At 55.4% G+C, this 16350-nt stretch overlaps 1 protein-coding gene across 2 annotated transcripts in view; it reads left to right on the plus strand.

The window, feature by feature from the left end:
- The first annotated feature begins 789 nt into the window (after positions 1 to 789).
- Positions 790 to 16350, plus strand: part of LOC116451924 (mitochondrial Rho GTPase 2) — a 45041-nt gene continuing 29480 nt past the window's right edge. For both annotated transcript variants that reach the window (XM_032125905.1, XM_032125902.1), the window contains exons 1-20: positions 790 to 1251; positions 1342 to 1518; positions 1792 to 1909; positions 2511 to 2681; positions 3889 to 4012; positions 4329 to 4396; positions 4491 to 4600; positions 5675 to 5902; positions 6561 to 6629; positions 7595 to 7705; positions 7801 to 7946; positions 8222 to 8279; positions 9493 to 9611; positions 10024 to 10179; positions 10875 to 11002; positions 12491 to 12607; positions 13107 to 13342; positions 13741 to 13880; positions 14391 to 14521; positions 16180 to 16310. In XM_032125905.1, the coding sequence (XP_031981796.1) occupies positions 1141 to 1251; positions 1342 to 1518; positions 1792 to 1909; positions 2511 to 2681; positions 3889 to 4012; positions 4329 to 4396; positions 4491 to 4600; positions 5675 to 5902; positions 6561 to 6629; positions 7595 to 7705; positions 7801 to 7946; positions 8222 to 8279; positions 9493 to 9611; positions 10024 to 10179; positions 10875 to 11002; positions 12491 to 12607; positions 13107 to 13342; positions 13741 to 13880; positions 14391 to 14521; positions 16180 to 16310 (2649 nt within the window). In that variant the 5' untranslated portion in view covers positions 790 to 1140. The remainder of the gene's footprint in view (positions 1252 to 1341; positions 1519 to 1791; positions 1910 to 2510; positions 2682 to 3888; positions 4013 to 4328; positions 4397 to 4490; positions 4601 to 5674; positions 5903 to 6560; positions 6630 to 7594; positions 7706 to 7800; positions 7947 to 8221; positions 8280 to 9492; positions 9612 to 10023; positions 10180 to 10874; positions 11003 to 12490; positions 12608 to 13106; positions 13343 to 13740; positions 13881 to 14390; positions 14522 to 16179; positions 16311 to 16350) is intronic.

The following is a 16350-nucleotide window of genomic DNA, read 5'->3' on the forward strand; positions in this document are numbered from 1 at the left end:
GGGCAGCACAGGGTAATGGGGGTGTGAGCGGGGCTGGAGGGGGGACACGGGGTAATGAGGGTGTGAGCGGGGCTGGGGGACATGGGGGCAGCACGGGGTAATGGGGGTGTGAGCGGGGCTGGGGGACACGGGGGCAGCACGGGATAATGAGGGTGTGAGCGGGGCTGGGGGACACGGGGGCAGCACGGGGTAATGGGGGTGTGAGCGGGAATGGGGGACACGGGGGCAGCACGGGGTAATGGGGGTGTGAGCGGGAATGGGGGGACATGGGGTGTGAGTGGGGATGGAGGGACCCGAGGCATCACCGGGCATGAGAGTTGGGAGCACGGCGGTACCCGGAGTGTCACCGGGAATGGGGGTGCTCCGGCGGAGTTCAGAGCACGGGAGTACCGGAGGTGTCACCGGAAAGGGGGGTGGGCTCTGGGAATGGGGGAGCACGGGGGTACCGGGCCTGGGGGCCTTGTGGGTGTGGAGCGTGGTGGTAAAAGGGATGTCAGTCGTGCTGGGGTTGGTTGGAGTTTGGGCTCAGAGCGTGGGAGTAACAGGAGCGTCACTGGGGCCGAGGGGCTCGGGGCACTGTCACCAGGCATGGAGGGTTCGGAGTATGGGGGTAACGAGGGTGTCACCGGGCACAGGGGCATCTCTGGATCTGGGGGGCTCCATACACAGAGATTCCAGGGTGTCACTGGGCATGGGGGGCTCGAGGCATGGGGGCTCTGGACGTGGAGTTAATGGGGTGCCACCAGGGCTGGGGAGGCTTCGAACATGGAGTTACCAGGTCTGTCACCATGCTCGGGGCACGGAGACAACACCGGGGCTGCAGGGTCACAGTGTGGAGGTGGTGGGGATGTCACTGGGACTGGAGGAGCTCGGGGCTTGCAGGTACCAGGGGCATTCCTGGGGCTGGAGGAGGTGAGGAATGGGATTCTCAGCAGGACACTGGGGCTTGGGGTTGTCACCAGCGCTGGGGGGAATTGGGGTACAGAGATAATGGGGGTGTCACCAGGCTTGCATCACGAGGTTGTCACTGAGGCTGGGGAGACTCAGGACATGCAGACAGTGGGGTGCTAACGGGGCAGGGGACCTCGGGCCATACAGGGGGCAGTGGGAGGGCGTCCAGGCTGGGGTTCCGTCCCTCCGATGATCCCGGTGCCGGCAGCCTGGCAGCGTCCATACCTGAACATCTTCAAACACTTCCGTGTGGAGGAGTGGAAGCGCTCTGCCAAGGAGGGGGATGTGGCCGCCCTCACGGTAACGGGGGCACCGGCACCACGGGGCGGGGGGCACTGGCCAAGGGTGGGCGGTGCTGACCCATCCCCCATCTTTCCCTGGTTTCCAAAGGACACAAGGCTGAAGGGAACAATCTACCGGATCAGAGGCTCCAACCCAGCCAGCAGCTACCTGCAGCTGCCACGGGCAGGGACACAGTCCCTGGGGCTGACCGGGCGCTACCTCTACCTGCTCTTCAGGCCCCTGCCCCGCAAGCACTTCCTCGTGCACCTGGATGTCACCACCGAGGTCCGTGACACAGGGTGGCCTCTTTAACTGCCATCGTGGCTGATGGAAGGACTGGGGATGGCACTGGTGGGCTCGGGGGCTGCAGGACTTGGCTGCTCTTTGCTGCTGGTGGGTCACCCCCGGCTGGGGATGGTTTCCATCCTGGTGCCATCTCCACTGGGGACAGGGGACGTGGAGGGGACAGGAGGCAGGGCCACATACCTTCTCCTCTGCAGCACTTCCCTGCCGAAGCCACCAGGGTGACTAAAGCTCCATGTGTGTGTCTCTTCCCAGGATAACCAGGTGGTTCGCATCTCCTTCTCCAACCTCTTCAAGGAATTCAAGTCCACGGCCACCTGGCTGCAGTTCCCCTTCGTCTGTGGAGCAGCCAACGGGGGCACGGCCCGGCGGGGTGAGGAGCTGTGTGCTGGGGCTGGGCGGGCACATCACCACCAAAATAAACTGTTAGAAAGCAAGCTGAGTTCTCAGGTTGACTCAGTGCGTTTGAAGAGAAGCTGTGGCTGCTCCTGGATCCCTGGGAGTGTCCAAGGCCGGGAGGGATGGGGCATGGAGCAACCTGGGCTAGTGGAAGGTGTCTCTGCCCATAGCAGGGGGATGGAATGAGATGGGTCTTAAGGTTGTCCCTCCCAACCCAAACCATTCCAGGATTTTATGGTAACAGTGGTGGGCCTGAGCAGGAGCCCCTCTGCAGCCAGGTCAGAGCTGTAGCTCCTGGTTGGGCTGTCCCCTATCCCTGTTCTCCCTAATAGTGGGGTGCAGTGTCAGGCCAGGCATGAGCCCATGGAGGTGGTGGGATGCTTGTCTGTCCTTCCCCACCCCTGAGCCTACAAGACATGTTCTCCCATCTCCCACTTGGCAAAGGCCTGGTGGGAATCTTGCCTGGTAAATACTTTACACTGAACCCTGTGGATCTTGTGTCTCCCATCCAGCAAGGTCCATGTCTGTAGCCTCTTTCCCAGCCTCCCTTTTCCCACCTGTCCTCTCCTCCCCAGGTGCCACCGGAGCAGCCCCGGCTGATGTGCGCTGGACGTGCCTGGTGCTGGACCTGCCCTCCATCCTGGGCCTGTACCTGAACCGCAGGTACAGCCACCTCAGGGGGGTCAAACTCTGCTCCAACCTGCTCGTGAAAAACCTCTGCACCAGCGACCTGCTCTTTGAGCCAGGTGAGGAGCCCAGAGCTCAGGGTGGTCTCTGCTTTCTCCTGAGGCTCCAGCCCAGCCTGGGGGAGCCCGTGGGTTTTCAAAGCTGAGTTTGCAGCCCTGGCAGAGCACTGGGCTGCTGGTGCTCTATGATAGGAATAAGAAAGGGCAAAATACTTGTACAATGTTCAGTTTCCACCCAGGCAGGGACACCTTCCACTGTCCCAGGGTGCTCCAAGCCCTGTCCAGCCTGGCCTTGGATACTTCCAGGGATCCAGGGGCAGCCACAGCTGCTCTGGGCACCCTGTACCAGGGCCTGCCCACCCTCGCAGGGAGCAATTCCTGCCCGATATCCCATCCAGCCCTGCCCTCTGGCAGTGGGAAGTTATTCCCTGTGTCCTGTCACTCCAGGGTGTTGTCCAAAATCCCTCCCTACCTCTCTTGGAGCCCCTTTAGGCACTGGAAGGAAATCTGGAATGGAGTACAGTCTCCCAAACTCTGGAAGAAAGTATCCTCTCATTTTCCAGCTGTAAAAGCGAACAAAAAGAGCAAAGTTAAATATCTTTCTAAGGTTAGAAATTTTTTTCAGGGGTAAAAGTGAAAGGTGCCATCAAGCCTCACTTCTGCAAGACTTGTGCTTTTATCTGCTGCAAGAGCCTGTGCTTTTTTTGTGTCAAAAATCTTCCAACCTGCTTTTTTTATCCACCTGCTCAGTGTGGCAGAGGTACTTTGGTCAAACCCTTTGTTTTCTGTCTTTCCTTTTTCATGCTGGAATTCTGTCTGAACTGCCTGGCCTGCTGGGAAGCATCAGTGAGGAAGAAGTTATAGGGGCTGCTTTGAAATTCCTGAGAACTTATTGTATCTTTCCTGAAACCTTTCTTGTTTCACTTTCCTAAATTTAAAAATACATAGAGGAAATAAGAAAACGGCCTATGAGCCTTAAGAGAAATCATGTGCAACTGCTGAGTCAGTGAAGAGAAATTACATGAATCTTGAGCCTGGGGGTTTATTACTGAAATCCAAGGGTTTATGCTCTGGGCTCTTCTTTGGAGGTTGAGAGTTACAGGAATACACCTGAGCACGGTGTGTTTGTTGCAAACCTCAGGCTTGTGATCTTTGTTTCTCAGGTGGGAAGTGGTTTGTGCCGGTATCCCACAGGGAATGGGATTTCAGGCAGCTGCCTGGGCCTGCAGAGCTCACTGTGTGTGTGTGTGTGTCCCTGTGCTGCCAGGTGTGACATTCTCCGAGGCCCGGCTCCGTGACCTGTCCAGCCGCGGGGTCGCTCCCATGCCCCGGGAATTGGCCTTCCCTGTGCCCAAGGGGGAGAATTGGCACGACCTCTATGACTACATCAGGTATGGCTGCTCCCCATGCCACTGCAGCTCCCAGAGCTCCCCACGCCCCAGGGAAGGGCAGGATGGGTAGTGCCACTTAAGGAATGACAGATCCAGGTGAACCTGGGGCTCCAGGGGGCATTTTGGTGTTGTTAACAAACACACCCTTAGTGTCTTCTGCCTTTGGTACCCCTTTATTTGGGGCACCATGGGGCAAAAGGGGGGATCTTATAGGAGACAGTGAAGAGGCTCTGTGCCAGGCTGAGGTACCAAGTGATGTTCTCAGGTGCCACTGCAGTATCCAAATTACACAGTGCCCTCCTCTGGTTCTGCTCAGGTTCCCATCTGAGGGGTCTAAGGTGCCGTGCAACTGCATCCGGAAGAGCTTCCCAAGTCCTGTGGCAGGTGGGAGTGCCAGAGACAGCAGCCAAGGCTGTGCCACTCCAGGGTGGTGCCCTGGGTTTCCAAAAGAGCTCAACCTGCTCCTTGTGTTGCCCAGGTGACCAGGTCCTGGAGGAGCCCGGCCGCCCGCTGACCCAGCCGGTGACGCTCTCCAGAGCAGTCTGTGACCGCCTGTCCCTCGTCCATCACATAACCAGTCCCAAAGCTGTAAGTGCTCCTTCCTTTCTGCTTCCCATGCAGCTTTTCCCTGCATCTGTGTCTTAATTTAAGGTGTAGAAACTGCTTGTTGTCATTGGCAGCTGCTCCGGGCACGGTCTGGTGACCACAGCCCTGCAGTTCCTGCCTGGGGGTTCAGTGTGGTGCAGCACAGAGACAGGAGATGTGCCAAGTACCTCGAAATCTCCAGACATCCATCCTCCCTGTCTCTGTGGAGGCAGCAGATCGGTGTGGCTTCAAATTACAGATAGGAAGAGGTCTGGAGACTAAGGAATGTGATCAGTGCCCTCAGGGAGCAGAACAGTGCCTGGAGCTGGGATTGCTGGGACTGCAGCCAGCTGTCCTCATCCTGGTTTCCCCTTCCCCATTGGGGGTGATGTGGGGGCTGGGGTCCATATTGGCTTACCAGTGTGGGTGTTTGGAGAGGGACTGGGGGAAGCCATCCTCATGCTGTGCAGAGGGAGGAAGTGAGGAGCACGACCTCCCTTATTAGAGGGTGCCCAAAGGATGGCCATGAAGATGGTGAAGGATCTGGAGGGGAAGAGTACGAGGTGCAGCAGTCACTTGGTTTGATCAGATGGACAAAAGTAGACTGAGGTCAGATCTCATCAGGGGCTGCAGCTCCTCCCAAGGGGCAGCTCCCATCTCTGCTCTCTGTGACACGGACAGGACCCAGGGAACAGCTGGAGCTGTGCCAGGGCAGGTTTTAATGGATATTAGGTAAAGGTTCTTCCCCCAGAGGGTGGCCAGGCACTGAACAGGCTCCCCAGGGCAGTGGTCCCAAACCTGCCTGAGCTCCAGGAGCGTTTGGACGAGGCTCTGGTTTGCTGTCTGGAGGAGATGAACTGTGCACAGACAGTACTGGGAGCGTAAGGAGAGCAGCTGCTTAGCAGCCTGGCCAAAGCCAAGTACCCACAGGGAGACCTCCACATTTTTTTCTCCTCATTTGTGTTGCTGTGAAGAGCCCTCAGGACAGACGTGGGTGTCTCCCTGTCTCTGCCCCTGGGCAGGTGGAGGGCACTGGGAGGAGAACTGAGCTCTGTCTGAGGCTTTCCTCATTCTCAGGTGCCACATCGGTGTCCTGTAATCACGGGAAGCATCCCTGAGGTTCACCTGGCAGTCCCAGGGCCTCTGAGAGCTGTGCCTGCTGGAGACCCCGTGCTGGAGGAGAAGCAGAGGCTGCACAGTGCGGGGGACACGAGCCAGCCACTGCCACTCAGCGATGGTGGCATCCATGTCTATGCTCGTCAGAGGAGGGGACAGACAACCCGAGCTGTCCCTGGCTCAGAGGAGGTGTGTGACGTTCTGGAGGGTCACAAGGTGGCTTTGGGGTGTTTATTTCTAATGAAGTGAGAGAGGGAATGTAAGGTTCGCACTGGGAGTTTCAGTTAAACTTAGGGAGTCCAAAAGATGCCTCTTTCTGACTAGCAGCTCTTCCCCCACCAGCCCCTACTTGCCTTGAAAGAGGGACTCTGTGTTCAGATGTGCTGACCTTAAGCCCCAGGTTTGCCCAGGTGCATACAGGAAGGGCTCTGGCCCTTATGCCATCCCACAGGTGAGCCCTGGCCTGCAGGACAGCCCTGCAAGTGTCCAAGGCCAGGTTGGACAGAGCTTGGAGCAAGCTGGGACAGTGGAAGGTGTCCCTGTCCATGGCAGGGGGGTGGAAGTGGATGAGCTTTAAGGTCCCTTCTAACCTGGGATTCCCACAGTGGCCCTGGGTCTCTGGGCATCGCTGGGGCTGAATGGGCTTAACTCAGAAACCCCAGCTCCTCCTGCCTGCCAGGCTTGACTCTGCTGGGTTCAGTGCTTTAAAGCTTTCCCCTCTGACAGGAGAAACCCAAAGCTGCCTCTGTGCTTCAGAGAGAGCTGAGCACTGAGGCTGGGGTGCCCCATGGAGGAGGACCCCAGCCTGGCTCTAAGCATGATGGTGCTGTCTTGTTTTCTTTTCCAGGGGCTTGTACCGGATCCCATCCTGAAGCTGAAAACAATTATTGGCTTTGGAGGCTGCAGCACCAAATGGGTCAGTGGCTTGGATGATCTGGGGAGTTGATGTGTCATTGTGTGGCCAGGATATGGATGTTTTGGAGGCGTGAAATGCAGCTGAGTGTGGCACTGCTTGATGTGGAAAATGATCCCAAAGTGGATGGGCCTGAGCATCTGTGCACAACTCCTCTGCTGTTAGGATGGTCAATTAAAAATTATGGGGCCCTTTAGATAGAATCATAGGATGGAAAAGCCCCCTGAGGTCATCAATTCCAGCTGTTTCCCCAGGATTCCCGGGTCCACCACTGACCCCTGACCCCAAGTGCCACATCCACACAGGTTTTGAATCCCCCCAGGGGTGGTGACCCCAGCACTGCCCTGGGCAGCTGTGCCAGTGCCTGACCACCCTTCCCATGAAGGAATTTCCCCAATATCCGACCTAAACCTCCCCTGGCCCAGCCTGAGGCCGTTCCCTCTCCTCCTGTCCCTGTTCCCTGGCAGCAGAGCCCGACCCCCCCCCCCCCGGCTGCCCCCTCCTGTCAGGGAGCTGTGCAGACCCAGAAGGTCCAGGCTGAGCCCTCCCAGCTGCTTCTCATCAGACTTGTGCTCCAGACCCTTCACTAAATTTCTCATCTTTTTAACACATTAAAACTGGTGCTGCTTTGTTGGAGGCTGGAAAGGAAGGGCTGTGTTTTGGATTGTTTCCATGGCACACTGGGCCTTGCTTGTGGTCTGTTTTAGGGTAAAGGAAGGGTTGGTTTGGTTCAGTCAGCTCAAAGCTCTGCCAGCAATGTCATTTTCCTTGGATCTGCTGTTTGATAGTAGGGAAGGGACCTTAAAGCCCATCCACGTCCACCCCTGCCATGGGCCAGGCCACCTCCCACTAGCCCAGGCTGTTCCACACCCCATCCAACCTGGCCTTGAACACTTCCAGGGGAAGAACTCTGTGCCAGGGCTGTGGGGCGGTTCTGGAGCCATGTCCCCCCTGTCTCGGTGCTGCAGGCGCTGTGGACGCGGGACAGCACAGCCGTGGTGTACCCCTGCCACGCCGTCATCGTTGCCCTGCTCCTCAAGACTGGCGAGCAGAGGTTCTTCCTTGGCCACACAGACAAGGTGAGAGTGTAACCCTTGCAAGCCCTGATGGCAGCCCCGTCCTTGCAGCCTGGTGCCAGCTCTGCTGGGATCCTCTGTGCCGCTGCTTCCCGCAGGTGTCGGTGCTGGCGTTCAGTGGGAGCAGCACCTTGCTGGCCTCGGCACAGGCCGGGCCCCGTGGCGTGGGGCGCCTCTGGGACTTCCCCACAGGAACCTGCCTCTGCCTCTTCAAAACCTACCTGCAGTCCCTCGTGTCCCTCAGGTGGGTGTTGGTGGGGGCAGGGGTGTGTTCAGCGTTGCGGCACGGCAGCTTTTCTGCGCTATTCCTGCATGATAAACCAGGGATGAGTTACAGCTGCCTGTGTTTGTCACCAAGACCTGCTGGCAGCTGGCCTGGATATGCTGCCGGCTCTCTCCTGAGCTTCTCCCTTCAGGTCTTGCTGTCTCCCTATCCCCACAACTTGTCCCCTTTTATGCCCCGTGGGGATGAACTCAGGGTACAAGGAGCTGTTCTTCACCAGGTCTCTCTTCTTACAGCTTTTCCCACAGCGGAGCTGTTCTGTGTGGCGTCGGGAAGGACGTGCACAGCAAAACGGTGAGAGCTGACCCTGGGACTGGGAGGTTTCCCTGAGAGAGCTGTTCTTCCAGATTCTGTAGGTATTTTCCAGGCAAACCTCTGCTCTGGGCTTTCCTAGACATGTTCTTGGGGCACATCCCTTTCTTGTTAGCTGCCTAGAGAATGCTTTCCCTCTCCCTGATGCTTGTGGGTGTTCCTCAGCTGCAAGCAACAAATCCTTTTGGCAGCAGCCAGAGAGACCTAGTGGGGTTGTGCTTTGGGCCTGTTCTGTCCCTGGAGTGGTCCCAGCTAGGACCCAGGCAAGGTGATGGGATTATATCTTTATTTTAATAGAGTTCGGGGCAAGATGTGAGGTGAAATCTTCAGCTCCAGGCATCACTGTGGGAAGGGATGCTGGGCACTGGAGCTGCCGCCCACCTTTGTAGCTGGGGATGACGCAGATCCCACGTGTAGCAGTCAAAAATAAACTTGTTCCATGGGACTGGGGGTTTGGTTTTGTCAGTGGAACTGTTTTTCATCCACTGTTTTCATCCTTTAGTGACGACCATCAGCAATTAGCTGTGCCGTCACTAAGTGAAGGAAAAACCACACAGTGCTCCGTGCTTTTCCCAGCATGTGGCAGCGTTCTGTGATCCGTGGGGGAGCTCGGGAGGTGGGATCAGCGGGGTGAAAGCGCAGTGGGAGAATGGGGGTGCTGGGGGAGCACCTCTCCCAGGGTGCTGCCACAGCCCGTCCCAGCCTCTGAGGTGATGCTGGGTTTGGTTTTAACACTGTTCTGGAATGCAGAGCATCCTCCTGCATTTCCTCAGGCATCCTGTGCTTTAGGCAGAGGGTTTGACTCTTGCCCCTGGTGATGGGCACTGAGGGCACACAGACCTGCGCTGGAGCAGTGGGCACGTGCTGCCCTCCCGCTCCCTCAGCCCTGGGACAGCTCCTCTATCCCAGCAGGCAGAGTTCCCACTGCTCTGTGGATTTTCTTTCCAAGTCTGAGTCCTGTTGCCCGGCAGCCCTGGGATTTAGAACCTCTAATTATGGATTGCAGACAAGGATATTGCCATGAAGCTTTGCAAAGCTGTTGGACTGTCCTAAACCCTCTGTGCGATGGGTTTTATTTCCCTGCTCCAGCTCTGTTATCAGTACTTTGTGCCCAGCTCTGGAGCAGCTGTGGGATGAAAACCTCTTCTGCTGCCAAGGTTCTGAGCAGCTCTCCCATCGTATTTTCTTGCTTCAGATGGTGGTGGTGTGGAACACTGCTCAGGCGACCCGCGGTGGAGGTGTGACTGTGCTGGCCAAAGCACACACAGATGTGGACATCCAGGCCATGAAGATTGCTTTCTTTGATGATACCAGGTAGTGTGCCAAGAAAAGAAATCAAAGGTATTGAATCTTAGACACTGGGAAGGAATTGTTCCCTGGGAGGGTGGGCAGGCCCTGGCACAGGGTGCCCAGAGCAGCTGGGGCTGCCCCTGGATCCCTGGCAGTGTCCAAGGCCAGGTTGGACGGAGCTTGGAGCAACCTGGGACAATGGAAGGTGTCCCTGCCCATGGCAGGGGGTGGAACAAGATGAGCTTTAAGGTCCCTTCACCCCAAACCACTTTTATTCCGTAACTGTGGCATGGCTGGGGGGGAATTGTGGTGCTGCAGCCATCTGGTTGCCATTCCTGTTCTCAGTCCTCACTGTCAGTGGCCCTTGGGACGCTGCCCTTCCCCCAGGGGCCTGGGGAGCCCTGCCCTGGTGCTCAGGCTGTGTCTCCCGGGACAGGATGGTGTCGTGTGGCCGGGACAACATCAGGCTGTGGCGCGTGCGGAGCGGAGCCCTGCGCTCGTGTCCCGTCAGCCTGGGCGAGTACCACTCCCTGGACTTCACCGACCTGGCCTTCGAGGAGGGGCCCGAGCGGGAGCCGGAGGAGCGCGCGCTGTAAGGGACTGGCGCTGTCACCTGGCCTGAGCAGCCTGGCAGGAGGGAGCTCTGCAGCTCTCCCTGCTTAGCATTCACCTTCCCTCTCTACCACGGCACTTTGCTGGGGTTCTCCCTCAAAATACAGCTGCCTTCTGGAGCTGGGAGAGCCTCTCCCCACTCAGCACATGGCATCTCCCAAGAGGGATTTGGCTGCTTGCAGAACAGTCTCTTTCCTCTTGCCGTGCTGCTGTTCTGCCGTATTTAGTGACTGTCTCCTCACCTGAAGCTCTCTGTTGGATTCCTGGGGCAGTGGGAGGAGCCTGATAAACATCCTCTTGCATACAGTCACACACTTTGTTGTTTTATTTTAATCATCAAAGCCAGACCTTTGTTGCCACCATATATAGTCTCACAAAGACAGAGCTGTCAGCTCAGCCAGCCTGTGGCAGAGGGAGGCTCCTTCCTGGAGTTTATGGGAAGCTTTTAGCTCTTCTGCTAATTTCTGTTCCAAAGAGTCAGGAAACCAAATTGGGAACTCTGACTTCCTTGGGTATGTGTGGGGTAGCACATGGAGCACTTGGACACCTTGTTGACCTCTTTTATTACTGTGAGCCAGGATTGCTTTACACAAACCAGTTGAACAGGTAAACCAGGCTGGTTTTTTACTAAAAGCAAGTCTCTCTCCTGTTCTGTTTTTTTTTTTTTTTTTACAGCTTTGTGTGCAGCAGGAGTGGCCATGTGCTGGAGGTGGACTACAAGAACGTCTGTGTGCAGAGTGCACGGCGCCTGCTGCCTGCACAGCCCCAGGGGAATGGGCAGGAGCAGGCAGGGAGCGGCTCAGGTGGGAGCAGGAGCAGGCAGGGAACAGCTCAGGTGGGAGCAGGAGCAGGGAACAGCTGAGGTGGGAGTAGGAGCAGGCAGGGAATGGCTCAGGTGGAGCAGGAGCAGGGAGCAGCTCAGGTGGGAGCAGGGAACAGGTTGGAGCAGGAGCAGGCAGAGAACAGCTGAGGTGGGAGCAGGAGCAGGGAGCAGGCAGGGAATGGCTCAGGTGGGAGCAGGAGCAGGCAGGGAATGGCTCAGGTGGGAGCAGGAGCAGGGAACAGCTCAGGTGAGAGCACCTGCAGGCAGGGACAGGGGGAAAACCAAGCAGGGACCACCTCCACCACCATCAGGGTCAGAAATCAGCTCTCTGCTCAAACCAACCAGCTCTTTACCTACTGCTGAAGGATTATTTTGGGGTTGATTAGATCATTGCTATTTGCCTCTTAAGGACTGCAAATAATCTTCCTTAGTACAGCAAAGTATCATTTTAAGAAAGATTTGAGCATTTTAAATGCTGATTGCACTTTCAGAGAAAAACTACTTTTAGAAACATGAAACAAGGTCTTCATTTGCTGATGGGAGGCTTAATGGAGAGATGGAAAAAGAACTAAGACCAAGGAAAAAGATGAATTTGGGGATTTTTTCATTATTCAGCTGGTGTGCAGAGTGTTTGGGGAATCTTTGTTGCTGTACATTAGACCAACTTTCAGCTCTTCCATTAACTTGAACAGCGGGAAGAATTCACTTTCAAGTGTGATTCCTCTGATATCTTAAAACTTAGTGCATAGTTTGCTTTGGCAAATTGAGCTAATTAATCTATAACGTGGCCTATGAGAGGTGTGTTATTGCAGTTCTCACTTCAAGGGCAAGAAAGGGACTGGAGGGGAGAGGAAACAAAGTCCTTGGTGCCTCCTGGCTCTGACTTATGGTGTTTATACCTGAATTTAGGTTGGATATTGGGGGAAATTTCTTCACTGAAAGTGTGCTGAGGCATTGGAGCAAGCTGCCCATTTCATCCCTGTAAAACATTCAAAGAACCTGTGGATGTGGCACTTGGGGACATGGGCTGGTGGTGGGATTGTGGTTGGACTCAATGAGGTTTTCCAACCTTAATGATTCTACGAACCAAAACCTGCCAGTTTGTGGATCTGTATCTCCCTCCTGCAGAGAGGATTTGGGATATGGAAATGAAAGGGTTTGTATCTTGGGCAGTTAATCTGGGATATCCTTTGCTACAGGATCCTGTCTGAGGCAAAAATATGGCAGGGGTAGGAATTTTCTGTGCCTGGCAAGAGTTTCACAGTGGTAAAGAGGAGTTTTGAGCCCTGAGAAGGGCTGGCTGAGACCCTTCAGCCTGTTCTGTCAGTCACTCTGGGATTCCTGCCTCCTCCTCAGGCTCCAGCTGGGTGTGGGTGGACTACCAGACTCAGCTCTGGGATGAGCCTCCTCTTAGGTTGAGTTTTCTTGTTCCATCTGTATAAGGAGGTGTTGTTTTTTGGGTTTCCAGGCCCTGGGATCGCTATAAACAGTATCAGCATGTCCTTGACCTTCTGTGCCACGGGATCAGAGGATGGCTACGTGAGGCTGTGGCCACTGGACTTCTCAGCTGCTGTCTTAGAGGCAGGTGGGTAGAGGTGGGGGTGTGTCTCCTGCTGCAGATCCAGAGCTCCACTGCCACAGCTCCCACAGCAATCCTCATCAGTGAGGGCATGTGTTATGTGTGCTGTCTCCAGGCCTGACTGCCTTGGAAGTCTCCAGTGGCAATTATTCATGTTTTTTATTGTAACTCATGGGAGAAAGGCAGGATCTCCTGGGAGAGAACAGACTTTCCATCTTGATTTCTGTGCCCTTGTAGCCACAGCTCATCTGTCTGTGAAAAATTAGGGGAGAAGTCAAGCAGTTCTTGATTGTTTTGATTGTTTTTGAAACAATCACCATTACAGCAGAGCCCAGGGACGTTAGGAAGGGCAGAGACTAATCTCTCTAACCTGTCACTACACTCACACCTGCAAGTGTTCAGTCTCCAGGTCATGGGCTGCTCATTCCTGTGGGCATTTCTTTCCTAAATGTGGATCTGTAGCTGTATTCCAAGAGGATTTGTTGACTCCTGTGTCTTTCCCCAGAGCATGAGGCTCCAGTGAGTTCTGTCTGCATCAGCCCAGATGGCCACAAAGTCCTGTCCACGACAGCTACTGGGAATCTGGGCTACCTGGATATCCAGGCCCGGGACTACAACACCCTGATGCGCTCTCACAAGGACTCTGTGCTGGGATTCTCGGTGGAGGGCAGGTGGAAGCTGATAGCGACAGTGTCCCAGGACAACACCATCCGAGTGTGGGACCTCACCTCCATGCAGCAGGTGGGTGAGACAAGAGGCAGGAGGTGTCTGCTGTTTATTAAGAGTCTCCCTGGTCTCTGTTTGGTCCAATTATCAAAGCTCCACAGTTCAAGAGCCCTCCCTGAAGCATGAGAGGTACCGTGGGCAAGAGACCCTTTGGAAGTACAGAGTTCTGAGGCGTTGTTAGACAAAACTATTTTCTTCTCCTCCGTCTTTTGAATATTTCTTTTTAGCACAAACCATAGCACCCAAGGGCTTTACCTAAATGCCCAAAGACCCAGGATTTCACTGGGCTTTGGATCCATGCAGGCAGGAGCAGCGACATGCTCATGGTGGAGATGTGAGGCTGCCCAGTTGTTGGGCCCAGCTGCAGCTCCAGTTCTCTCCAGCTTCATGCCCGTGCTGTCTCTTCCCTGCAGCTCTATGACTTTTCAGCTGCAGAGGAAACTCCGTGTACCGTGGCCTTCCACCCCTCCTGGAAGATCCTGGCCTGTGGCTTCGACAGCGGGGTGGTGCGGACCTTCAGCCTGGCTGCCTCTGACCTCCTGCTGGAGCACAAGTGAGTGAACTGGGAGCTACACTGGGTCTAACTGGGTGTTCTGGTGATGAGACAGAACCACAGTGATAATCATGGAGCTCAACAAGCCTCAGGTCCCAGCTGGGTGGGTTTCGGGCAGATCCCGCTGTGCCGAGGCTCTGGGTGGTGAAAGCCATGAGGGCTTTCTTTGTGACTTCGCAGTGGACAGCAGTAGGAAAGAGCTTGTCCTAGAGAGCAGCTGGGCAGGGAGCCCTTGTGAGCCCCAGTGTGGGATTTGGAGGATGCTCCAAAGGGAGAGGGAGCAGGTTCCATCCAGGCTGAAGCACTGCGCATGTTGCTCGGTTTTCCGACAAGTTGGGGTGTTGGTTGTCCTGGGATGCTGCAGGAGTGAGCACAGTGGGGCCCTGCTCTGTTCCTGGTCATTTTATTCTCCTGGGTTCTTCACCATGTTACACTCAACATCACCACTGTTCCCTCTGTCTGTGGTTCCTGTTTCTCTTCCTGTTTTCCATGTTTTCTGCCCTCTTTCAGGCAGCACCGCGCCGCGATCACCGGGCTGACCTTCTCTCCAGATGGCAATTTGATGTTCAGCTCCTGCTTACAGGGAACTCTGGCTCTGTACAGCTTTGTGGCCCAGAAAACCCAAGTCCTGAGAGTCCTGGGTAAGACTCTGGGGTTGAGGTTGCCTTTCTTCTTTTTTTTATTAGCACAGATATCCTGAGACCAGAGCCAACCCAAACTCAGCCTGCTTGGAGAGATATTTCCCAGTGAACCTTCTGAGCTTTGTCATTTCCCCCTGCCCTGGGCACTGCTGGGGCACCTCCAGTCCTTGGGACAGTTCTGGGCCCCTCACAAGACAGACCCTGAGGGGCTGGAGTGAGTCCAGGGAAGGGAACGGAGCTGGGGAAGGGGCTGGAGCCCCAGGAGCGGCTGAGGGAGCTGGGAAAGGGGCTCAGCCTGGAGCAAAGGAGGCTCAGGGGGGACCTTGTGGCTCTGCACAAGTCCCTGACAGGAGGGGGCAGCCGGGGGGGGTCGGGCTCTGCTGCCAGGGAACAGGGACAGGAGGAGAGGGAACGGCCTCAGGCTGGGCCAGGGGAGGTTTAGGTTGGATATTGGGGAAATTCCTTCATGGGAAGGGTGGTCAGGCACTGGCACAGCTGCCCAGGGCAGTGGTGGAGTCACCATCCCTGCAGGGATTTAAGAGAGAAGTTCATGTGGCACTTTGGGGACATGTTTTAGCGGGCTTGATGATCTTAGAGGGCTTTTCCAACCTTAATGATTCTGTGATTTCTGTTTGTACCTTCTGTGTGAGCAAAACCCAGTGACTGCCAGCACTTCCCTACCTGTCCTGCTTCAAACCTCTCATCCTACTGGTGTGATGCTTTCATGAATGTGCTGGAGTCACAGAGATTTATTCATGCCCAAGCCCTGACTCTTTCCATTCTGTGCATGTGCAACTTAATTTGTTTAAAGTGGATTGTTGCCCTAATCCTGCCTGCAGCAGAGCTGCTCCATGCTGGTGAATGGAGCTGGTAGAGAGCTGGAGGCAGAGCACAGGCAAGGCAGTTTGGAAAAATTAGTGTCACATTTAATGTACATTTTGGGAATGAGTTGTGACAACACAAGCTTGGGCAGGGAAAGGGAACTCAGATTTTTATACAGTGCAATATTGCACGAAGAGGAGGAACCTGCCCCAGGAAGTGTGCAGGAGAAAGAACAGGGCCTTGGAGAGATCAGGAAATTTGTCCAAAATCACCCAAATTTGGTGTCAGTGCTGCAGCTGGACCTTCACGTGGTGACTCTGCTCTGAAACTGTGTTTGCTGCCTGGTCACGTTCCAGGGACAGGACAGTGGAATTATGGTTGTGGAATAAATACCGAGAATTGCTGTAATTTCTGTGATTTTTAGACCTCTGGGTCTCTCTGCCCTCTGGACTGACATCAGTGTGGTGGTGTTCAGCACCAACCTCCTTCTGCTCCGGGTTCAGACAGCCAGGCTGCAGCCGAGATCTCACAGAGCTCCTCGTCACAGCCTCTTGTAACGTTAAAAAATAAGCCCTAAAATCGATTTTATTCCTCTGACTTTGTTCTGCTCTCCTTGAAAACGCTGCATGTTCACTCAGGCAACAAGCTGTGCATCTCAACCTTGGTTTTGAGGTGGTTCACTGCACGCTCTGAGTGTGTAAGTAAAATTTGTAGCATCTCCCACAGTACAGGCTGCTTTTTTCTCAGGCTCAGAGGCAGGAGAAGCTGCAGCTGCTGCTCAGCAGCACCATCAGAGTGGGCTTTGCTCTTCCTCACTCTCTTACTGTGTCCCCCAGGCAATGTGGTGGCCCGGGATGCCGGGATCGGCGTGGACACTCTGGTGGTCAGTGGGGACAGTCGCCTGCTGGCCTTCGTGGGGCCCTCCAAGTACGTCGTGACAGTGATGGAGGCCTGCTCACTCGATGAGGTACCCAGCAGACTCCCCTCGCTCCTGGGAACAGGGGTGT

This window comes from Corvus moneduloides, chromosome 16, assembly GCF_009650955.1.
Source record: "Corvus moneduloides isolate bCorMon1 chromosome 16, bCorMon1.pri, whole genome shotgun sequence".
NCBI classification, from domain to species: Eukaryota; Metazoa; Chordata; class Aves; order Passeriformes; family Corvidae; genus Corvus; species Corvus moneduloides.